This window comes from Electrona antarctica (genome assembly GCF_951216825.1).
Source record: "Electrona antarctica genome assembly, chromosome: 9".
NCBI classification, from domain to species: Eukaryota; Metazoa; Chordata; class Actinopteri; order Myctophiformes; family Myctophidae; genus Electrona; species Electrona antarctica.
The window spans coordinates 7,070,358-7,094,869 of NC_136790.1; the positions used below are offsets into that span (position 1 = coordinate 7,070,358).

The 24,512-nt window shown below is 43.4% G+C and overlaps 1 protein-coding gene across 1 annotated transcript in view; it reads right to left on the reverse strand.

Annotated features, from left to right (window-relative positions):
- LOC306929680 (electroneutral sodium bicarbonate exchanger 1-like) overlaps positions 1-24,512 on the reverse strand; it is a 55,380-nt gene that overhangs the window by 23,691 nt on the left and 7,177 nt on the right. Inside the window, exons 2-7 of the mRNA XM_079510300.1 lie at positions 9,580-9,649; positions 8,464-8,589; positions 4,248-4,383; positions 3,749-3,909; positions 1,691-1,864; positions 919-995 (exon numbers count right to left, since the gene is read on the reverse strand). Coding sequence (XP_079366426.1) covers positions 919-995; positions 1,691-1,864; positions 3,749-3,909; positions 4,248-4,383; positions 8,464-8,589; positions 9,580-9,649 — 744 coding nt within the window. The remainder of the gene's footprint in view (positions 1-918; positions 996-1,690; positions 1,865-3,748; positions 3,910-4,247; positions 4,384-8,463; positions 8,590-9,579; positions 9,650-24,512) is intronic.

Sequence of the window (24,512 nt, forward strand, 5' to 3'; positions counted from 1 at the left end):
GTAGGCTGGATTGTATCCCTTCCCGAGTCTTTAGCAACTAATTCACTGCCAGAGTAAATTAATACATAATTCCAGAGAACTATACTGCTCTTTGCTTTACAGTAAGCAAGAACAACAGATGGTGATCATCAAATACATAAAAATAGTCATCAAGAATCATACGTAAGCTAAGAACCTAACATCCGTCTAACTAAGTGGCATTTCTGTACAATTAAACTATCCGTATACACTATAGAGTGCTATGTCTACATACATCTAAATTACATAAGTTGAGGCTTCGCCTGTAAGGTCGTCAGGGGTATAGGGCAAGTGCTACGGGCTAAGATGGAGTCTGAGGAGGTACTGTAGGTGTTCAGACTACTCCCATTGCAATGGGACGTGCATTCCATAGTTTTGGAGCCAGAAGGGAGTAGAGTCTGGGATGTGTGTGGTGTTCTCCTGAGTCTGGGATGTGTGTGGTGTTCTCCTGAGTCTGGGATGTGTGTGGTGTTCTCCTGAGTCTGGGATGTGTGTTGTGTTCTCCTGGCGTTTTTACTGAATGTCCAGAGAACTACTGCTCTGTACTAAGTAGAAATGATCTGAATTTGGTCTGCTCTCCTTCTGCATCACATCTCTGTGCCCCAAATAGCCGACCTACAAGTTTGCACACACGCACGCACACACGTGCGCACACACGCACCAAGGCACACGTGCCCACACGGATGCACAAAGACACGGGTATTGTGTTACTTCAAAGTGGACTCTAATAGCAATTCAGATATCCTTTGATGTACAGAGATTGGCTGCAGTGGTGGGTTTGGGCAAATCCAATGCATTATAGTATCCTGTGGATGAATGCAGGTGTATGTATGTCCCGTGGGACATAAAAATACACTTCCAAGACTCTGTTCAGGCGGTCAGGCTTAAAGGTTGGGTTACCTTACTGAGGTCCACCTGTCCGTCAGCAGCCGATCCGCTCTGTCTGTCTGTGTGGGAAGGAGGCTGGGTAGCCGCCGCTGTGTGCGTGCGTGCGTGTGTGTGTGTGTGTGTGTGTGTGTGTGTGTGTGTGTGTGTGTGTGTGTGTGTGTGTGTGAGTGTGAGTGTGAGTGAGTGTGTGTGTGTGTGTGAGAGAGAGAGAGAGAGAGAGAGACACAAAAAGAGACAGAAGTCATATATCGGCTTTATTTTCTGGCCGAGTGCCAATAAAAAACAATCTATGATGGCAGCAACCTTTAGCTTTAGCTTTGGAACTGGAACAAATCTATTGATTTGGGGCAGATTGTCACCGCTGGCAGTTCTAATGCCACGTTTTAGAAATCAGGCCCTGTGTATCTGTCTGGAAACAATATAGGCCTACTTCACTTATACAGTCAAAAAAGCACGCTTGAATCACGTCTTCAACCAGACAAATTCTCCCTCCTTCTGCGCTCCCTCCATTGGCTCCCGGTCGCTGCCCGCACAAAACTATGATGCTAGCCTACAAACTAAGCAGAGGTATGGCACCCCCATATAAGTCTGTACCAACCCTCCAAACCCTGCTCCACGGGTCCCAAACTGTGGAATGAACTTCCCATTGCAGTCAGAACTGAGAGTCACTCCCAACACCTCTTCAGACTCCACCTCAGCCTGTACAGCACTTAAACATACCTGGTAGATGAGGTTCAGACCGGGTTACTCACCTGGTAGATGAGGTTCAGACAGGGTTACTCACCAGGTGAATGAGTTTCAGACAGGCTTCCAGAGGCCAGTGACAGCACCATGGGCAGCAGATTGCTCTTCTTCTTGTCGTGCTGGTGGTGGTGTCTCTTCAGCAGAGCCTCGCGAACTCTGACCCTCACGCTGTCGTTCAGCTCCTGGGACGCCTCCTGGTGGTCAAGGACCATGTCTGCAATGCGCACGCACGCATACGCACACGCACGCACACACAGAAATTAGTTACTCACAAAGCAACAGCACGCCAACATGTGTTTTTAGATGTGAGAGGCTGTCAGTGTGGTATTAGATAAATGTCATTTTGATGCAGTGTGCCACTTGATAAGACTACATTACAATAATGCACTCGACTAATGACTCCCATTAAGTGTTCCCCCGATAAACATTAGTTGCATGTGACAAAGTACAGTCTTTTGAAACAGAGGTAACAAGCGGAACATGTCTGTGCGTGTGTGTGTGTGTGTGTGTGTGTGTGTGTGTGTGTGTGTGTGTGTGTGTGTGTGTGTGTGTGTGTGACAGTGTGTGTGTGTGTGTGTGTGTGTGTGTGTGTGTGTGTGTGTGTGTGTGTGTGTGTGTGTGTGTGTGTGTGGAGGATCCAGACTAATGCGTGTCTTATTAAGTTTGTTAGCAAAACAACTGCCAGACATCCTTACTGAGATCTGGTCTGTTTTACCTAAATGACTATAATATGCCGGGAGAGAGAGAGAGAGAGAGAGAGAGAGAGAGAGAGAGAGAGAGAGAGAGAGAGAGAGAGAGAGCGAGAGTGTGTGGAAATGAGAAAACAAGTTTATACACCAACTAAAGAGATTTGAGCCTCAATTTAATATTTGAAGGAAAAACAAAGTGGCGTGTTCTGCATCTGTCCAACATCACTGTACACATGGACTATTGACTAGAGGGCAGCACGGGTGCACCCGGAACCGAATACCCGAGAGCCGAACCGAGAACCGAGCCGGTTTGGGCCCAAAACATTGACTTGTCCCTCGGGCAGGGTCGGATCCATTTCAAATTGCCACAGGTCTCTTTTGGATCGCCTGAAATGCAGTTACCCGAAATTACCCGTGAGGATCCGAGCTTTATATATTAAACCCTTCAAATTTTAAAATAGGTTTAAAAAATAGACAAGAGTGCAGCATGCATTGTAATTATTACATTCAAGTCATGTCATGCTCCTCGATGTGCCGTCTCTCTCTCTCTCTCTCTCTCTCTCTCTCTCTCTCTCACCCCAATCCCGACAGCCCACACCCACACCCACACACAAACACACCACTGGCTATATTAATGAAATCATGGCGGCCCCCTTGAGCGAGCGAGGTGAAACACAAAACAAAAAACTTACTGTCCCCATGCCTTTGGCTGGTGGAGACAACTACAAATCAAAGCGAGCAATGTGGGACAGTTTTGTTGTGATTGTCAACAGCTCTGGTAAGAATGTCGGTGCGCTAAAATACACTAATATTATGCCTCCGCTGCGCTGTCTTGAGAGGCGGGGTGCACGTCGCTGACGCTCATAGAGAGCAGTCTCATGTCATGTTGAAGCAATAGCAGAGGACACACTAAGAGTCAGGATCTATATCGGATCAGATCAGCGCCGTTTTGGTCGGACCGGGTCCAAACAGTCCAATCCTTCTCGGCTCCGTTTTGGACCGGATCCAATCCTTTCGGGGCGGTTCCGGGCGGGTGCGACAAATCCGTACCGGTTCGATTCAGACAGACAGACAGACAGACAGACAGACAGACAGACAGACAGACAGACAGACAGACAGACAGACAGACAGACAGACAGAATGCTGCAGTAGACGCTGCCCTACCGCAACCGTCTCCAGCGTGAATCATTATATTGTGACGTTTTGGAGAAAATCAGCTGCATTCTGTGCATTGATCATGGCTACTGTTTAGACGAAACAGTAGCCGTGGTCAACGCATGGAATGCAGCCTACTGAGATCTTGGTAGGTCAGTGGACGTCTACTGAGAGCATCCAATGCTCTGATTAAACGGGATTTTGTCCCTTTCAATGCATTGATGGCATTCAAAACGTGTGGATAGATGGATTACCTGCTATCTCCTCAATGCAGTCAGCTCTCATGTCCAGCAGAACAGTGCCGTTGATCAGACAGGATCGCAGCTCAAACAGGCTGTGTAGAGACAGCGTGGCCACGTAGGGTTTACTCCACCTCTCCCCTCCATCCTCTACGTCCTCCTCAAACTTCAACCACCTGCACAGGGTTAGACCATTTATTACAGTGTAGGTGTTTAGTAATACAGAGAGAGAGAGAGAGAGAGAGAGAGAGAGAGGTCACATTCATTTCCAGTCAACTTACAGTCTCTCTCAGATCCTTTGATTTGGAAGTCTTCTTTCTCTTTCTTTCTTTCTTTCTTTCTTTCTTTCTTTCTTTCTTTCTTTCTTTCTTCCAGATCCAAAGGATCTGAGAGAGACTGTAAGTTGACTGGTACTTGATGGAAGAGTGTATAGTCTCGTTTTGTAGATCAGCTTTAGGTCTCCTAGCCGTCTCCTATCTTCTATAATTCAGATGTTTTGTAGATCAGCTCTCACCTAGCCGTCTCCTTCCATTCTGCATCCTTGCCGTTCTTCACACAGATCTCGTCCAGCTCGGTGAAAAGCTCGTGAGCAACGTGTTCGGCGTCCTCCTCTGACCCCAGGATGATCTGGACCCGCTGGGAGGGCGTGTCTACACGGGAACCAATAGGAACAGAGAACACATTATTACTGCCAAACAGAGAACACGTTACTGAGGTGAGTTTTATCATTCATTTCTACGTTCATTTGGACGATTACGTTTATTATTCATGTCTATGCTCATTAGGACGGGACAGCGCATATTAAAAATATTAAATATTAAAGAGTGTTTTTAATGGTAGTCTATATCGAGTAAGGATGTAATATATGGAGTTCCTCAGGGAAGTTGTTTAGGTCCTTTTATTTTCCATTTTTACAAATGATATGCCCTATGTTTTGGATAAAGCAACTATGGTCATGTATGCAGATGATTCGACCATGTTTAGCGCTGCAACAACGTGCAATATACTGAATGAAGTTTTAACGAAGGAATTACAATTGGTGTCAAATTGGGTAAAAGAAAACAAATTGATCTTGAATGTTTCCAAGACAAAGTGCATTGTCTTGGGCACTAAACATATGCTGGCTGGAGACTCCCGACTGAGTTTAACTATGGCGGGGACCCCAATACAGCAAGTTAATAAAATAAAGTTACTTGCTGTCACAATTGATGAGCGCTTGACTTGGTCGGATCATATTGATTCTTTGTTGTAAAAATGGGGCAGGGTATTGCGGTTACACGCAGATGCTCTCCCTATGTTACACCATGAATTAGAAAGGAGGTAACACAGGCATTAGCGCTTTCACATTTAGAGTAATGTATGGGTGTGTGGTCCTCTGCTGCTAAAAGAGATATACAAAAACTACAGCTAGCACAAAATAGAGCTGCAAGATTAGTGCTTAACTGCTCTTTTAAAACCAATGTTGCTAGGATGCACCACAGTTTAGTATGGCTAACTGTAGAGGCTAAATTAACTGCTAGTCTTATAAAATTTACCAGAAATGCAATCATTGAGGGAAAGCCAGATTTCTGCAGAGATCAATTATTTAGTTCAGGTCTAAAACATAGATATCAAACTAGACAGGTAAGCTCAGGGTATTTGGAACTTCCAAAACCAAAGACAGAAACACTTTATCTGTTATTTATAGAGCCACTCAACAGTGGAACTCATTATCTATTAACATAAAACAAATCAAAAGTAAATACTCTTTTAAAAAATCGCTTAAAAAAACATTATTGGGAGAGGTCACACAATTGGACTGATGTGCTTTAGTACATGATATTGCTTTTGTACATGATATTTAACCTACATTATCTATATATCTTTGGTATTCTAATGTTGTTGAATTTAGATTTAGACAGACAAGTGTCAGTTGTTGTTTGTATGTATATTGTATTGTATGTTGTTTTTATGTTGTGATGTTTGGTGTGGACCCCAGGAAGACTAGCGACCACAACAGACCCCAGGAAGACTAGCGACCGCAGCAGACCCCAGGAAGACTAGCGACCGCAGCAGACCCCAGGAAGACTAGCGACCGCAGCAGACCCCAGGAAGACTAGCGACCACAACAGACCCCAGGAAGACTAGCGACCGCAGCAGACCCCAGGAAGACTAGCGACCGCAGCAGACCCCAGGAAGACTAGCGACCGCAGCAGACCCCAGGAAGACTAGCGACCACAACAGACCCCAGGAAGACTAGCGACCGCAGCAGACCCCAGGAAGACTAGCGACCGCAGCAGACCCCAGGAAGACTAGCGACCACAACAGACCCCAGGAAGACTAGCGACCGCAGCAGACCCCAGGAAGACTAGCGACCACAACAGACCCCAGGAAGACTAGCGACCACAACAGACCCCAGGAAGACTAGCGACCACAACAGACCCCAGGAAGACTAGCGACCACAACAGACCCCAGGAAGACTAGCGACCGCAGCAGACCCCAGGAAGACTAGCGACCACAACAGACCCCAGGAAGACTAGCGACCACAACAGACCCCAGGAAGACTAGCGACCGCAGCAGACCCCAGGAAGACTAGCGACCACAACAGACCCCAGGAAGACTAGCGACCGCAGCAGCGGAAGCTAATGGGGATCCAAATAAAGAATAAAGAACATACTGTATGAGACGACCTGCACCTTGACATCCACACACACACACACAAACACGCACGCACGCACTCACTCACTCACGCACGCACGCACGCACGCACGCACACACATACGGAATTACGGATACACACGCACGGACACACGCACGCAGCCATCCATGCTGACGAGATGTGCAGAATTGCTCTCTGTCATCGGTATGTAATTAGCGTGCCGGTCGATGCTGTTAGCTCTGCGGGCGCTGTGTGTGTGTGTGTGTGTGTGTGTGTGTGTGGTATTGATTATGTCCTTCATTGCTTCATTAACGACTAGCCCCACTAGGGAGGAACATGCAAAGTGCCTGCCCCACCAGTGGTGGAAAAAATACTCAAGGTTTTTAGTATCAATTCTGCAATGTAGAAATACTCTGTTACAAGTAAAAGTCCGGAATTCAACATTTTGTTTGAGTAAAAGTACAAAGGTATTGGCTTCAAAATGTACCGTATTGTACCGAATATAAGACGACTCTGATTATAAGACGACCTAGCCTGGATCCAGCCCAAAGACCCCGCCCACTCTCTGAGTGGACTGCATCTCTTGGTCTGGTGTTGCGCTGTGAACCTATAATTTCTTCGGTACAAAAATGTATTATCCAATGAGAATCGGTGGTGGGGGGGTGGGTCTAACGAACAACCAATCAGCGCCGAGTCCCGTTTTCAGCGTCATCACGCAGCGCAACACACAGAGGGTTGAGGGAAATTCTAATCCCCTCCCCCTTGAAATCGCTCAGACAGGAGACAATGTCAGACTGAAGCTTCAAGAAAGCTACAGTCTGATAATCAGGCTAAAGACGACCCCCATTTTTCAAGACTCATTTTAAAATCTGGTTCTTTATAAAGAAAATACATTTATTTTAAAATGATTATAGAAACATTTTAATATGTATAGATTAATATGTGTGTAGACTAATACTGGTATTGTCTTTTAGAAATGCATAGGGTACCATAGTAAAGGTAAAGTAACAAAATAAGCTATAGTTTATTTATGTCTTATACTGTACCCGTAAAAATCAGGATATATGACAGGTCCCCTTGCTTTAACATGTACTGTAATGTTAGTTCCTACCTGCCAATGTTGATAGGGGGACAGGTAAAAGTGTGGGACAGCATAGAGTTGTGGCCATAGACATATATACGTAGACGCCCTTTCCGGCTCTGAGGCACGTGTCACCATTGAAGGCACAATTTTCCCGACATTCCTTGCAAAGCATTAGCGGAAGCTTGTCAAGCTTCCGCGTGCGTAACATAAGTCCCGGAAAAGACGCGCTGTGATTGGCCAGTAGTCACTTGAGTGACAGCGAGAGACATGGAGGAGTCGCATGAGTGACGTCACTTGGGCAGCGACGCAGTCACCTTCAGCAAATGCCTTCAGCACTTCTAAATAAGAAAGCTGCGGATAACTGTTGCTTTGTGTTCACTCTTTAATGTTTTCTGTTAGTAATCTAATCCCCCCTGGCTCTATTGTTAATAACTTTGTTGTTTGTGTTTGTTTGTTTGTCTGGTTTTGTATTGTAATGTATATTGTCATGACTGTTATAAAGATTTGTTAAAAAAAAAAAAAAGCCTTCAGCACTGCACTTCCGCCTTCATTGGGATACACGTCGCTCCAATGAACTGCAACGGCCAGTGAGGCATCTATTTTTTATAATATCTATGGTTGTGGCGTTATCAGTGCTACACACTATGCTATGTTGGTTCGAGTTGAATAAAGAAGTAACTTCTCTTCTGTTTGGTTAACTTGGCCAGCTTTTGAACCACTCTGTTCGAGATGATCGCACCGTTCCTCCAGCTTGCATCACTGCTGTAGTCGCGTCCACTCTGTGTGTGCCGCTCGGTTCATAACACTGGTTTCAGCGGTGCAGGGGCCATCCATCGGCACGGATGTGTGACATTAAAAAAGCCTAGATTGTGAATATAATACGACCCTGTTTTTTAGGATAACGTCTTATGTCCGGTACTTAAAGTACCAAACGTTAACCTACTGTTGTGCAGAAGGTCCTTTTCAAAGTTTTCAAATGTATACAAATATTTTAACTGTAGACCGTACCATGTGAGTTTTGGGGTTGTTCAGAGTCGTCGCTGGGCTGGCTGACGATGCTGGACGGTCTCTTGTCTTTCCTGCGGTGACGAGGACGGTGGTGACGATGGACCTGCCTGACCTTGACCCTGTGAGCTGGAGAGAGAGAGAGAGAGAGAGAGAGAGAGAGAGAGGGAGAAGAGGGTTAACAAATTGAACATCCATTTTCAGATTCAAATGAAAATCCACAGATAATCACCGGTTGGTTGCTTATCAAGATGATCTCATCGACATACTGCATGTATGCTGGATGAACAAGTGACATCTCTACTATATTTATATTACTTAAACTGTTTTTTTAAAGTAGCAAAAATTGGCGATCTACACATTCACAATGCGTTGGTTGCATGGAGACACATTGTGAGCTTGTAGATCGTCAATTTTTGCTACTATTGTGTGAGGAAGTAGGGCATTGTAATGTATGGAGATAAGTTATGCACTGATTCAGGTGCTGATGAAAAGCTCTCCTACTGAGGTATCATAAAGTTAGGCCCAAACCACATGCAACTAGTCGCCTTTTTCCTTGCAGCAAAACAGTTTTAAGGACATCACATGTCACACCAATGCAATTAACTAGTCGCAACTCCTTGCAACAAAAAAAAAGACAAAAAAAAAAAAGGACACAGTCACACCAATGTAACTCCTTGCAACAAAACAGTTTAAGGACATGTCACAGTCACACCAATGTAACTCCTTGCAACAAAACAGTTTTAAGGACATGTCACAGTCACACCAATGCAACTCCTTGCAACAAAACAGTTTTAAGGACATGTCACAGTCACACCAATGCAACTCCTTGCAACAAAGTTTACTCATCAATACTGGTTATAAAACTGTAACCATCAAAGCATAGACAGCACTCAACATGTAATGTTAGGTGACCATGTGCATATAATATTACGCATGAAAAGTTTTATTGTTAAAATAATAATAATAATAATATTATAGTTTTCATTTTTTTCCTTTCTTTTTGGGGGGGGGGGGGGGGGGGGGGGGGGCTGTCGAGTATTCGATAAATAATCGTCAGAATAATCGATTTTTGCTGATGGTCAGATTGTGGCATCCATCAGGAGACCTGTCACTCACCTTCAAGCTCCTCCTTCTCATAGTGGATGTTGGCTCCGCCCTGATCCACCACCGCCTCCTCATCTGCCCTCTGATTGGTGGAGAGAGACACACACACACACACACACACACACACACACACACACACACACACACATTTTTTTATGTTAGACATTGAGAGAAATTAAGATTAAGATGTATTTATTTAACTAACCGGTAAATCAAACGATAAGCTTAGGAATTATCAAATAATGAATTAATCGATAAATGACATACCTACTCATGACATAATATAGTGGCATTGAATCTGAAATGAATGAATCTGAAAGTGGCAGCCAAAATGGGCACAATGGGACACAGACAGACGGTTAAAACAGGTGCTTTGACAAAGAGTATTGCATACTAGGTTCCTAACTTGCATCGTTACCAAGTAGGCCGATGGCCGACGGACACAGGTCTAGTATCTCAAATATGGTTCACACAAACACACATTCTCAGCCAATCAAATCATCTCAAACGTGATACACACAAACACACAAAGATGGGCATGGAGGGGCTAGCGCCACTCCAAAATAGAGGGCGGGCTAAAGTTTACCATATAAAATGATACTGTGTACTTCTCCACTAGTATGTGTGTAACCATGACCATTCCACATGAACGTTTTTGAGTGGACAATAATATTACCAGAAACACATAAAGAAAAAAAAAACGTTTTTTCTCCTCTGGTGAACAGTTGGAGGCTGCTCCACAGGAGGCGAGTTGTAGATGTGAGGCCAAGCAGTAGCCTGGCCATTTTTATTTTGGGAGGTCTGTAGCCTTGTTTTTAAGGCCTCCCCCATGTGCTTCAATGGCACCTGACTGGCCTGTGGAGTGAAATGAAATGAAATGATTACTATATTTACCCAGGGTATCTGGGCTAAGCTCAAGAACTTGTTTCCAGCCAGGCCCTGCTCATAGAACAAATTTCATCGTAGTGGTTCAATGCCTTGTTCAAGGGCACTTCAGCGGTGGTAATTTTAACGTGTCGGACAGCTGATTCGAACTGGCGACCTTCCGGTATCAAGACCGCTCCACTATCCGTTCGGCCACCGCTGCCACAAAGTGTGACATCTTACCAATGACTTCGCTCTCTGTGTTCTAGAGGTTCCCTGTGTAACTTCCTCGTGCTCTCCTTGTGTTCCTATTGCTCTCTGTGTTCTAGAGGTTCCCTGTGTAACTTCCTCGTGCTCTCCTTGTGTTCCTATTGCTCTCTGTGTTCTAGAGGTTCCCTGTGTAACTTCCTCGTGCTCTCCTTGTGTTCCTATTGCTCTCTGTGTTCTAGAGGTTCCCTGTGTAACTTCCTCCTGCTCTCCTTGTGTTCCTATTGCTCTCTGTGTTCTAGAGGTTCCCTGTGTAACTTCCTTGTGCTCTCCTTGTGTTCCTATTGCTCTCTGTGTTCTAGAGGTTCCCTGTGTAACTTCCTCGTGCTCTCCTTGTGTTCCTATTGCTCTCTGTGTTCTAGAGGTTCCCTGTGTAACTTCCTTGTGCTCTCCTTGTGTTCCTATTGCTCTCTGTGTTCTAGAGGTTCCCTGTGTAACTTCCTCGTGCTCTCCTTGTGTTCCTATTGCTCTCTGTGTTCTAGAGGTTCCCTGTGTAACTTCCTCGGGCTCTCCTTGTGTTCCTATTGCTCTCTGTGTTCTAGAGGTTCCCTGTGTAACTTCCTCGTGCTCTCCTTGTGTTCCTATTGCTCTCTGTGTTCTAGAGGTTCCCTGTGTAACTTCCTCGTGCTCTCCTTGTGTTCCTATTGCTCTCTGTGTTCTAGAGGTTCCCTGTGTAACTTCCTCGTGCTCTCCTTGTGTTCCTATTGCTCTCTGTGTTCTAGAGGTTCCCTGTGTAACTTCCTCGTGCTCTCCTTGTGTTCCTATTGCTCTCTGTGTTCTAGAGGTTCCCTGTGTAACTTCCTCGTGCTCTCCTTGTGTTCTTATTGCTCTCTGTGTTCTAGAGGTTCCCTGTGTAACTTCCTCGTGCTCTCCTTGTGTTCCTATTTTTGGTCATTAGATTCTTGTGACGGTCTTGTGTAATAATGCAGCGTTATTAACGCTTGATGCCCACAAGGGGCGAGATAGATGGACGTTCTGGTGGCATTCTGCTTTCAATCACTTTTGCCGTCTTCACTTTTCTGCCCTCACTTTTATCTTCAATATGTACTTTGCTCAGCCAATCAAATCATCACTATGGGGTGATCCTATGCGGTTTGTTACCAAATCTAATTTCACACATCTGGTACGGCGAAATCAATAAATTATGTCATTCATATATCAACCCAAAAACCTTATAAATAAATAAAAACTAAGCATTTAATTTTGTCTATAATTAGTTTTAGTTAGTTTTGTAAACACATATTACAATCTCAGTTAGTTATTGTAGTTTAGTATTTAGTTCAGTTAAAAGATATATATATATATTTATTTATTTTAGTTTCCGTTATTTAATTTGTTTTCATTCACTATAATGACTAGTCCTTACCCGTTGGAAAAGAGATCAGTGACGGGACGTAACTGAATTCAATAGGCAACCAACTGTGCTGTAACTGCGTACGTCGTACCCGGAAACAGAGATGTGAAACAGAGAGTGCCGCCAATGAAGTATTGTACAGTGACTAAAGTCTATGCAATGTTTATCTTATACTATTACTAAAAAACAATCTAAAATAAAGTGATTTAAGATCATTAAAGCTGGGCTGTTGAATTAATGTGGGCAGTATTCTCGCGATATTGTCATTATTGTGCGTATTGAGAAATTACCCCAGGTGAAGGAGTTTAACTACCTCAAGGTCTTGTTCACAAGTGAGGGGAGAACGGAGAAAGAGATCAGCCGGAGAATCAAGAGCGGCAGGCAGGGGGCGGTATTGCAGTCGCGGTGCCGCACAGTTGTGACGAAAATAGAGCTGAGCCAGAAGGCAAACCTCTCTGTTTGCCAAGCAATCTTCGTTCCTACTCTCACTCTCACCTAAGGTCATGAAGTGTGGGTCATGACCAAAGAACAAGGTTGTAGATACACGTGAAACGTTATAGCAGGATGACCTTGCCTGGAAACGTGTATCAACTGTGTATCAACTGTGACCAGGCAAGTGGCAACCGCTACTAATCAATGGGTGCACAAATAGTGTCATAGAGCTGTGCGTTTATGGGACAGTTGTCATCAATATCTGTGATTTATCCAGTTCAATATCGACTAATACAGAGCTGTTCCCCAATCAATGGGTCGGGACAGTTCATCTCATCATGACAGTTTGATTTTGACAGCAATGATTGGTGTAGTTTTAGTCAGTATTTTGAAAAAATTTAAATCTATTTAGTTTTAGTCCTATTTTAGTCATCTGAAATCTATTAGTTTTAGTCTAGTTTTAGTCGACTAAATCTACAGTTTGTTTTAGTTGACAACGCGTTATTTTGGCGGTACCTTGATCGCGTCGTAGTGGCAGGTTTTACACTTGATTGCGTGCTGAATATAGCAGATCCACAAGCTTCCGTCATGCCATGCACAACCAAACATAAAATACATCCATCCATCTTCAACCGCTTATCCGTAGTCGCGCGGGGAACAGCTCCACCAGAGTGTTCCAGACGTCCCTCTCCAGAGCAACATTAGTGACTTCCTCCTGGGGTATCCCGAGACGTTCCAAGGCCAGTGAGTCGATTTCTAAAGTGCCCACAGCCCTCCTATGAGACACAGACTGAGTAGAAAAAAATCGTGCCATTTTACCATGATTATTAGTGAGGACCTATTATAGAGCACCGAAGTCCTGACGTCACTGTCAGTAGAGGGCACCAGTCCACAGGTTCGTGTACTTTTTATTTGCATTGAAATCACCATAGGGGGATTTTAGATCTATTCATATAGGAACGGTGTTTGAAAAATAAACCGATCATCCCGGCCTTTTCACTCATATGGATATGAAGCATCGACTGAAGGTGGAAATGTACAAATATACCCAACGAGTAACACAATAAGCGTTAGAAACGAGTCAAACAACCCAGAGACTACATTTCCGGGTAGGCGGTGGTTGCAGCTGCCCGTCGCACAACAACAACTTTAAATTTGTATTGATATTTAATGTTTCGTGGTTAGTACGAGTCGAGTCACCGCCAGCTGAGCTTACGTCAACGAGGAATCTCAGGAACGCAATGTGTTGACAGCTGGGCGTGACGTATATTAGCAGCAACATTGCTTTCATATGTAGTTTCAAGGCTTTTGCGGCCAAAGTAATTCCATTTTCTCCAGAAACTGGCTGTATCAAATATGAATGGGCATCATTAACGATGCGTGTGCGTGTGTGCGTGCCTGCGTGCGTGCGTACGTTTGTGCCTGTGTGCATGTGTGTGTGCACGTGTGTGTCACAGAAGCTGGTCTGGGTAAGATCAAATCAGATTGAACTCCACACTCAGCCGTTTATTGACTCGCTTCCAAGAAGCACTTTAAAACCATTCTGTCTGTCTGTCTGTCTCTGTGCGTGCTTGCGTGCGTGCGTGTGAGTGCGTGTGTGTGAGTGCGTGCGTGTGAGTGCGTGTGTGTGCTAACAGGACAGCAACTAATAACTATCCCTCTGAGGTAGGAAAGGTTCTTCTCTTAACTAATGTAAGACATGGTTCTAAATCCTGACAGTTTTAACTCATATCTTCTGAAAAACATTCGCTGTGAAAGAATATATATTCGAAGATGTGCACACATTTTAAAAAAAATAGCAGATCTACAAGCTTGTAGCGCGGCACTCTGGGTCATGCTATGAGCTTGTAGATCTGCTATTTTTCAACAGCTAAAGTTAAAAAAATAATAATGGTTCAAAAGTGGTTAAAAGCTAAAAGGTGACAGAGATGCGTTCCAGGTCTTAACCCTTAGACAGATTACTACTGGAAAACACGTGGAGTTTTGCATTAGTCTTTTCTGCCCTGTACGTGATTTTCCGTAGTTCTCTTTTTTTATTAATACCAATATATTAATTCGGTCCGCACCTCTGTATATAGTATTGAGCATAAATATCAACTACATTTCCCAGAATTCCCGTGTCACGTGACACACGTGTATGCTTTCCTATTGGAAACTGACGCCCAGCCCCCAGTGAACAGGGGGGTTGGTTGACTCCTCCGAGGTGGGCACTGGAGGAAGAGTTTTTCAGCCAGGTTTGCAGTCGCCGCAAAAAAAACAATCTGAAAAATGATCCATCCGTGTCCAGTGGCATTCTCCAGTCCCAGACCGTTGGCCGGGCTGCAACATCCTAGCCTGGATCCAGCCCAAAGACCCCGCCCACTCTCTGAGTGGACTGCATCTCTTGGTCTGGTGTTGCACTGTGAACCTATCATTTCTTCGGTACAAAAATGTATTATCCAATGAGAATCGGTGGTGGGGGGGTGGGTCTAACGAACAACCAATCAGCGCCGAGTCCCGTTTTCAGCGTCATCACGCAGCGCAACACACAGAGGGTTGGGGGAAATTCTAATCCCCTCCCCCTTGAAATCGCTCAGACAGGAGACAATGTCAGACTGAAGCTTCAAGAAAGCTACAGTCTGATAATCAGGCTAGCAACATCCACCCTCGCGGATTACACGTGTGCAATGTTTTTTCTTCTCCCCACCGGAGTTACCACCAAGGCTGATGCCTTCGCTAAAAGGTAATTTTATTGTATTCGAAAATGCCCTAATATGACATGTCTAGTAAGACGATCCCTATATTTGGCCCGAGCCGACCTAGTGCTGATATCAGATAGATGTGGTAGAACCATATATGGATAGATCTAACTGGTTTAGTCATCGTGACATGCATAGTCGGAGAATATATAACAAGGGTCGGTACTATAGGTGATCGACGTAGCTAACAAAAACATCTGATCAAATGAATGTATTGTACTGTGTCTTTGTGGGCCGAATCGTGGCATCGTGGCATACAAATAGATGTTTGTATAATTAGTATCACGATAAAATAATATGGCGACGTTAGAATGACACCACCAATGAGTGATTGCGTGTAATGTAGCTGCCCAGCGTATATCCAGCACCATCACGTCACCACATTCCACTGGCTGTTGGCTAGTAGTAGTTGCTAACAAACACTGCACAAATGGTACTGGCTATTGGCCGGGCCACAAGCCCGGGCAATAGCCAGTACCAATGTTGCTGGATGATTGCGACGCAATGGTGCTGGATATACCCTGGGCAGCTAGCTACATTACCACCGATCACTCATTGGTGTTTCATTCTAACGTTGCCATATTATTTTATCGTGATACTACTTATACAAGCATCTATTTGTATTTGTCATGCCACGACTCGGCCCACAAAGACACTGCACAATAAAATCATTGATCGCCAGCAGCCGGGTAAAACGCCATGTAATAGTAGCGTGCACTGACTACAGCTAAAATGTTTATTTCTTTTTATATATTTAGAACTGGCATCAGATGAGGAGGAGGAGGAGGAGGAGGAGGAGGATGAAGAGTCAAGACTGCGATGGCGTTCTCCGACACTGAACCGGATTCATTCATTCATTCATTTCAGGGGGGGGCAGTTTTTGGGTGTTTTTTTTATTTAGCCTACTCACACATAACCTGACTCCGCCAGATGGGGCAGCAGAGAGTACACTGGGTTCCCCCCTCCTGCTCCCATCTGGGAACTCTCAGGCAGACTTGATGCCCGGCCACAAAACGGCCTGGCCAATCAGCAGCAGCTAGAAGCGAAGTTGCTCACAAAACGGCCTGGCCAATCAGCAGCAGCTAGTAGAAGCTAGAAGCTGCTGCTAGAAGTTGCTAGAAGCTGCTGCTGATTGGCCAGGCCGTTTTGTGGCCGGGCATCAAGTCTGCCTGAGAGTTCCCAGATGGGAGCAGGAGGGGGGAACACAGTGTACACTCTGCTGCCCCATATGGCGGAGTCAGGTTAACTCACACACACACACCGTCAAGGACTGGGTTTGGGGACATTTGGGAGGAGTAGCTCTGATCCATAGCTCTAAATGCGCATTTAGAGCTATGGATCAGAGCTAGGGGAGGAGTAACTGTTTTGTATGTAGGCCTATTTATTTTCTGTAATATTTATCATTTTATTATGTTAGTAGTCGTAAAAAATAAAATACGCTTTTACAATGAGTTAGACCTGTCATGACTATTTTGTTCACTATTGTGAGGTTTATTGTATATGACTAAGCAAGTTTCAACTGTGATTTACTCTGTAACGGTAGATGGTAATAACTCAATTTCTTTTTTATAATACAGTATACATTCAAGTCTATATTTTGATACATATCATGGGCACCAAGTCATATCAAAACAATGTCCTTGGATGTGTTTTTTATCAAAACTGTGTTTCTTCATAACAGGTTTTTGAGATACATGCATGAATAGACAAGGTACTGGTAAGACTATGTAAACATGGTATATATAAAAATGTGCGTTAGAATGTCTAATTTTACCCCAAAAAAGAATTGAGTTTATATGATGTTCCAATTTCAGAGCTATGGGGACTTTTAGCTGGATAGGTCAGATTGATCATGACTGACCATGCTATTTATAGATGGCAAAATATCTACAGTGGTACATGTGAGAAACTTTTTATTTTATTTTAATTGAACTAGACAACTCACCCTTTAAAATGAGATATTGCATGGCTATGTATGCCCAGCAGAAAAAAAGTTATTTAGAAAATAAAACTTCAACCGGGCATAACTTTTTTTGGTTGTCCTAGAAACAGAAACAGTGTAAATGCAGGCTCTTTTAAATGGCTTCCAACACAAGAACTAAACATTTTATCAACTCAGTTCATTTTTTTCCTGGAAGCAGACAAGTCAAGCTTTCTCTGAAGGTCTTTCGTTGTCACACATTCACAACAGAGAATTTTCAATAAATCATTCAAAAACGCCATTCTGGCCATAGAGAAGTCTACCTACTATATAGAAATCCTTGAAACGCTCAAAGAGTTAATGGGTTAAATCAGTAGTTCTCACACAGACATTTTCCAAAACAGCAGATGCTCAAACTTGTAGATCTGCTATTTTTCAATAGCCACCACTAAAATCTGAAATGACACAGATGCTTTCCCGGTACTCTTCGACAGTGGCGTGCACAGACATTTAGAGGGGCAGGTGCTCAAGTTAAAAAAGGGCACCTTGTGCAGCGCGTGGAACCGGCCGGTTGCCTTAATCCATTTTGGGCGGGAACCCCTTTTGGTGTTAGCATTATGTTATGCTTTAGCTATTGAAAAATAGCAGATCTACAAGCTCATAGCGCGGCACCGAGTGGCGCGCTATGAGCTTGTAGGTCTGCTATTTTTGAAAAATCCAAAAAAAAAAAGAGAAAAAAGTTTTTTTTCTTCTTTTTTTTCAAAAGGGCACATTGCCAAAAGGGCAGGGGGTGCTCTAGCACCCCCTAGTGTCTATCTGTGCACGCCACTGCTCTTCGAGAATGAATGAATCTTCGAGTCATTATAATACTGCTAGAGATAAATTGCTTGTTTCCATTCCATGCCAGCTTGGAAAATCAACAATGGTGGACATTGTAAACGAAGTGGAAATGCAAACTTGGAACTGAATGAACTGAATGAAGAGGGGGAGGAATTATACAAAGTACAGTAGGGTGATACAGATGACATCATTCATATGACCAAATCAGTTGAGCTGTTCCTGAGAGCAATTTCCATAAAAGCCTGATTGTTCAAAATTGCGTATTTGTGGGGATAGAAAACACATAGGGCAGCACAATAAAAAAAGTTGTAGGACCTTTAAGACATTAGTACGTACGTACATACTACTATTACTACTACTAACAATAACTGTGTGTGTGTGCGCGCGTGCGTGCAACAGCGCAGCATTCACTGACAGGCTTGTCATCTTGTGATTAGCTGCTTTGCCCCCGTTTCCTGGCAACCCCCCCCCCCCCCCCCCCCCCCCCACCCCCTGTCTCTCTGGGTCATATGGCCTTCATGTCACTGTCACTTGGGACGGTGCTGTTATAGTGTCACTGACTGTATAATGGATTTTATTTTCCACACAGCTTAGCCACCCCCCCCCCCCACTTATCTGTGTGTGTGTGTGTGTGTGTGTGTGTGTGTGTGTGTGTGTGTGTGTGTGTGTGTGTGTGTGTGTGTGTGTGTGTGTGTGTGTGTGTGTGTGTGTGTGTGTGTGTGACCTTGGGTTTGGTGTCCTTCACGCTCCGCTCACCATCGTCGGCTAATAAAACACTTGAGGCCTCAACGTCCCCGACTAAGAAGGAATCTGATTGGCCAAATGTGTCGCGGTCCCCGACTACCAATGAATCCGATCGGCCAGATGTTGCCTGTAGTCGACTGGTAGTAGTCCAATCATGTTTTAAAATAGCTGATCTACAAGTTCACAAAGTGTCGACTCATAGAGAAAAAGAAAATAAATTAACATTTTTAACACTTCTGTTACGTCAATACATTTTATTTAGCTTAATTATACAAATTAACGAAAGTAATTAACATGGTCCCCTCACGTATTAGAAGGACAATATCAGTCACCAGAACCGGCTGTTTTCAATGACTCCATCATGGTTCAAATGGACCCTGACGAAGGCTTGTAGCCGAACGCGTCCATTTTAATGATCTTTGCCATGAAGGCTTTTTTCACTTGGAACGGAACAGAGTGCCTTGGACCCCTTTTTTATGGTTCAAAAGTTTGAAGTTACAATGGGTTTATATAGGAAGGGGGCGTGTCTGATAAAAATAATGAATATCAAATATCTAAATACTGAATCAAGCAACTTAAAAACTGCAAGGTTGCTGTGTTCAGACTGAGACGGATCTCCTGAAATCACATTTGAAACCACCTCTGAATGTGTCTCAAGTCGCATTGGTAAAAATCGCATTCCATGTGACTTGTTTGTGTTTAGACTTATTTAAAGTGAGTGCCGTGATTTTTTTCCACCCTAAAACCTGATCATCAGGTATTATTATATAACGAGGAAGATTATTATTATTGTTATTATTATTATTATTATTATTATTATTATTATTATTATTATTCATCCATCCATCCATCTTCAACCGCTTATCCGTAGTCGGGTCGTGGGGGCAACAGCTCCAACAGAGTGCTCCAGACTTCCCTCTCCAGAGCAACATTAGTGACTTCCTTTCTCCTAGGTTATGCAAATTATATAATTGTGTATTATCATCAGGAGACCCCCCAAAGTCGTGGTCAGAAGCCATCATCACGGTACTACATAAAGAAGGAAAAGACCCCATACAGTGTTCTAGTTACCGCCCAGTCAGTCTTTTGTGCGTGGATTATAAGATATTAACCTCTATATTGGCGAATAGAATTCAAAAGTACATTAAACAATTAATAAATCCTCAGCAAACGGGGTTCATCTGGACTAGACAAGGGACAAACAATATTAGGAGAGCATTAAACATACAGTCACTAGCAGCAAGAGATAAAGACCCATCGATGCTCCTTAGCCTCGATGGGATCAAGGCTTTCGATAGATTAGATTGGCTCTTTTTAGAAGAGACTTTAAAAGAAATGGGTTTTAGAGAAGAATTTGTTTCTTGGATTAATCTGCTATATAATAATTCCAAATCAAGAATTAGAGTTAATGGTCACTGTTCAGAATTTTTCAAGGTTGAGAGGGGCGTAAAACAGGGAGATTCATTATCCCCTGTTCTCTACGCAATTAGCATAGAATGTTTGGCTGAAGCTATACGTCGAAATACTCAGATCCAAGGCATTCCAGACGATGGTGGGTTCGTCCACAAGGTGGCGCTATTCGCTGACGATGTTTTGCTCTTCATAAGAAATCCACTGCTCTCTATTCCCCCACTCATGCAGTGCCTGCAAAGTTATGGATCCGTTTCAGGTTATAAAATTAATGAAAGCAAATCGGAGGCAATGATGATTTCTGGGTCCTGGCCTACACAACTAAACAAAGATGTATCATATCGTTGGTCTAAACAGGGGTTTAGGTACTTGGGGATTATAATCACACCAAATCCCACACAATTATTTGATGCAAACTATACAAAATGAATTAGAGCCATTAAAAATGATCTGGGGAGATGGGATGTTCTTCCCCTTTCTTTATTGGGTAGAGTTGAAACGGTGAAAATGAATGTATTGCCTAGACTTCTGTTCTTGTTTCAGTCCTTGCCTGTCAGAGTACCCATCTCCACCTTTAAGGCACTTGATCGAATGATTTCTAAATTTATTTGGCAAAATAAAAAGCCCAGGATAAGGCTCAAAACACTTCTTTTGCCAAAAATTAGGGGAGGCCTAGGCCTTCCCAATTTAAAGCATTACTATTGGGCGGCTCAGCTGACCGCAATTGTCGCATGGATAGGTAATGATGAAGAGACAGGTTGGAACCGAATAGAACAGAGCACAATTAAAGGGGTGTCTCTGTCAACATTACCCTTCCTTGATAAAAAAACTATTGATAAAAACAAAATTAAAATAGGAAATGAATGGATAAAGCATACATTAAAGGTGTGGGAAGCAGTTAGGAAAACACTGTGGGGACCAGGGTCAGTTTCAAGGGCAATGCCAATAGTGGGTAACATTGATTTCTCTCCATCCATAAGTGATACTGGATTCAGTCGTTGGGCTGATAAGGGTCTTAAAACCATAAATCAGTTATTTGAGGGAACAACTTTTAAATCCTTTGCTCAACTCCAGACGAAATTTAAACTCCCTTCAAGTGATTTATTTAGATATTTCCAAATAAGGCATTATATCATGGATCATAGAGAGAGAGAGCTGGTTAGGAAAACCCCAAACGAAATTGAGGTGTATTTCATTGGTATTGCAGAAAAAAAATTCCCAACTAAAAAACATGTTTCTAATTTATATAAAGCGCTGGATGATGTTTCTCAAAATACATGGTACATTAAGGATAAATGGGAATTGGAATTAAATATAATAATTGAAGACAAAACCTGGGAGGACATGTGTGAAGGTTGTCACAAGGGAATAAATAGCCAGTTGTGGAAGGAATTTGATTGGAAACTCAAAACTAGATATTTCAATACTCCTCTGGTCATTTCTTCATACGTGAAAACACCATCCATAGAATTATGTTGGAGAAATTGTGGGGGAGTTGGAGACCATACACACATTTTTTGGGATTGTCCAATAATTTCAGGGTTCTGGAAAAATGTTAAAAAGGAAATTGAAAAATGTTTGGGGTTGAATATTCCTTCTGGACCCGAGTTATTTCTGCTGGGAATTATACCGGAGGAGTTGCGTGGATGGAGTTACATATTAAGGATACTTTTACTGATTGCTAAGAAAATGATAACAGTAAATTGGAGGGAGGTAAAACCACCTACTATAACCCAATGGAAACAGAGACTGAAGCAGGTTTATATAATGGAGGAAATGACGGCAAGGTTACAATTAAAAATGGAAAGTTTCATACTTAAATGGACTTCTGTAATATTGTACTTGGGTGTTTCGGTGTATGTGTAGAGGTCTAAGAGTGCTGAGTAGGGGTTGTTGAGTCTATAAAAATGCTTCGAATGTTGGATATCTGCTGTATATTGTATTGTATTGTGAGTCATGTCTCCTGCTGTTCCCTGCCTTGTCCAGTACTGTCTGAAGAATGCTGAATTTTTGAAGTTTGTCAAGCTGTTTTTCTGTTTTTCTTTGATTTCTTTTATTGTCTCTGTTTTTGTTATGTATTTTTGTTTTCTTGTATTCACATTTATGTTTGATTTCTGTTTCATTGTTCGTGTTTCATTTTTTGAAATAAAAACAAAGTTCAAAAAAGAAAAAGAAAAAGTGTACAGTATTTGTTAAAATGTTTGTTTTTATGTGGACACGCCCACCAGTTCATTAAGTATGCCTGGTTTGCCTGGTGGGTGGTGATCCACCTGAACTGAAGCTGCACCCACAGCTGTGGTTGTATGATAAAGGGGGAGGGGTTAGGGGAAGGGAAGATATTGTGATGTCACTATATATGTATTTTTTTCATTTGCACGTTTGACTGTCAAGGTCTCCAGGAAGAAACCCTAAATACAAAGGGAAGACATCATTGCACATAACAACCACACCAAGGTGTCTATACTGTCTGGAAAAAAAGAAACAAATCAAATTCCAATCTGGATGTGGCACAGATTTGATTCAGGCTGGATTTGGCTGCCAGTGTAAATGGATTTGGCTGCCAGTGTAAATGGATTTGGCTGCCAGTGTAAATGGATTTGGCTGCCAGTGTAAATGGGGCCTAACATTTCAAACAACTCGCATCATCAGGGGCGAAACTACATGGCAGTGGGCCCCGGTGTCGGCGGTGGCGATGCGCGCGGGGGGGGGGGGGGGGGGGGTGGGGGATGGACGTGTCGGCGGCGGATGCGATGCGATGTTATGTGATGCGATCTGATATATAAATATTCATTCAATCTGTATGTATACATCAATTTGAATGTTTCACTTTCAATCAATCTGTATAGCTGTAGGACTGCAGGGCTGCAGCTGGGGCTGCCAGGCTATCAGAAATGACTTTGGACAGATGGAAAAAACTTTAGTTAAACTTGCAGAGTGACAGATTACTTTACCTGGGTTACATCTTCTGATAGTGCTGACTGCTGACATGACATAATAATCCCATAGTGTTTAATTAGCGTGACGGAACTTGACAAATATAGTCCACAGCTGAGCTTGTTGTGCTGATGACAGGCAGCGTGCCATGAACACACGTTGAAACAAGGTGGTAAAGATAACAAGGAGAGGACAGTGATGTCACTGTTATGCAACACGGAAGTAGTATGGAGTAGTATGAAGCTGTCAGTCAGTGACATCACTGACTAATCCTTGGTGTTACTCTTCCTGCGACCGATAGCCCCTGAAACCAGGCTTTCACCGTTGTCTCGTCCCGACTCTTTTTTTTCTCTTCTTCTTCCCCCTTCATGGGCCCCTTGGGGGCGCTGGGCCCCGGTGCATCGCGCCGGTTGCACCGTCGATATTTACGCCACTGCGCATCATTCCTATGAGTGACAGGCCAGTGAGTAACATTTAAAAACGTTTCCAAAAGGCCCCAACGTGATATTCCCAAAGGAGTTGAACAGTTCTTGTAACAGTGGTTCCCAAAGTGGGGTCCGTGGACCCCCAGGGGTCCTTGAGGGAGTTCCAGGGGGTCCCCAGCTAAATGATAGTTTGGAACCAAATGGACCCTTATGGGTCTGTAACTCTGAGAGTGTACAAATGGACCCTAACGGGTCCATTTGGTTCCATTTGTACACTCTCAGAGTTACCATTGATTTTACAATATAAATTGGGGGTCCCAGAGATAGAAATGACATTAAATGGGGATCTGTAGACTAATATGCATGTCAAACTAGGGGGTCCTTGAAATTAAACAGGTTGAGAATCACATCTAGAGCCGTAAAAGTCTTAAGGTCCCTGGTCCCTGGCATATCTTTTTCAAATGGGGGTCAATTTGGGGGACATGGTCAAGTTTGGGAACCACTTCCCAAACGGAACAACAAGACGGAGCGAGAGGGAGAAGAATGCATAATCCTCTCTGTCGGCTGGAAACCCCATATGTCCAAAACTGATACTTTTCAGGATACAAAATCTAAAATAGAAAAAGTAGCAGATCTACAAGCTCAAAGTGTGTCACTTCACGCTGTGTTTCAAGCTTGTAGATCTGCTGCTTTTGATGCTTCTGTGTGACACTGTGGTGTGATCCAGTGTTGACGTGTGAAAAAAACAGAGATAATATGGAGATAAGAGGGTTATAACGCATAACCGGGCTCTCTCCAAATCATGGACATGGAGTCGCTAATTATAGGATGGTTCCTTTTGGACGAGCCACGATCTGGAGTCGCTGTCAGAACCATGTGTGTCTGCAGTGCTGGAAAGTACATTTACTTCAGTACTGTACCGGACTATAGCCTACTCCACTACATCTCGGATCCAAATATTGTAGGCTACTTTTACTCAACTACATTTATTTGAAAATGTAGTTACTACAGTAGTT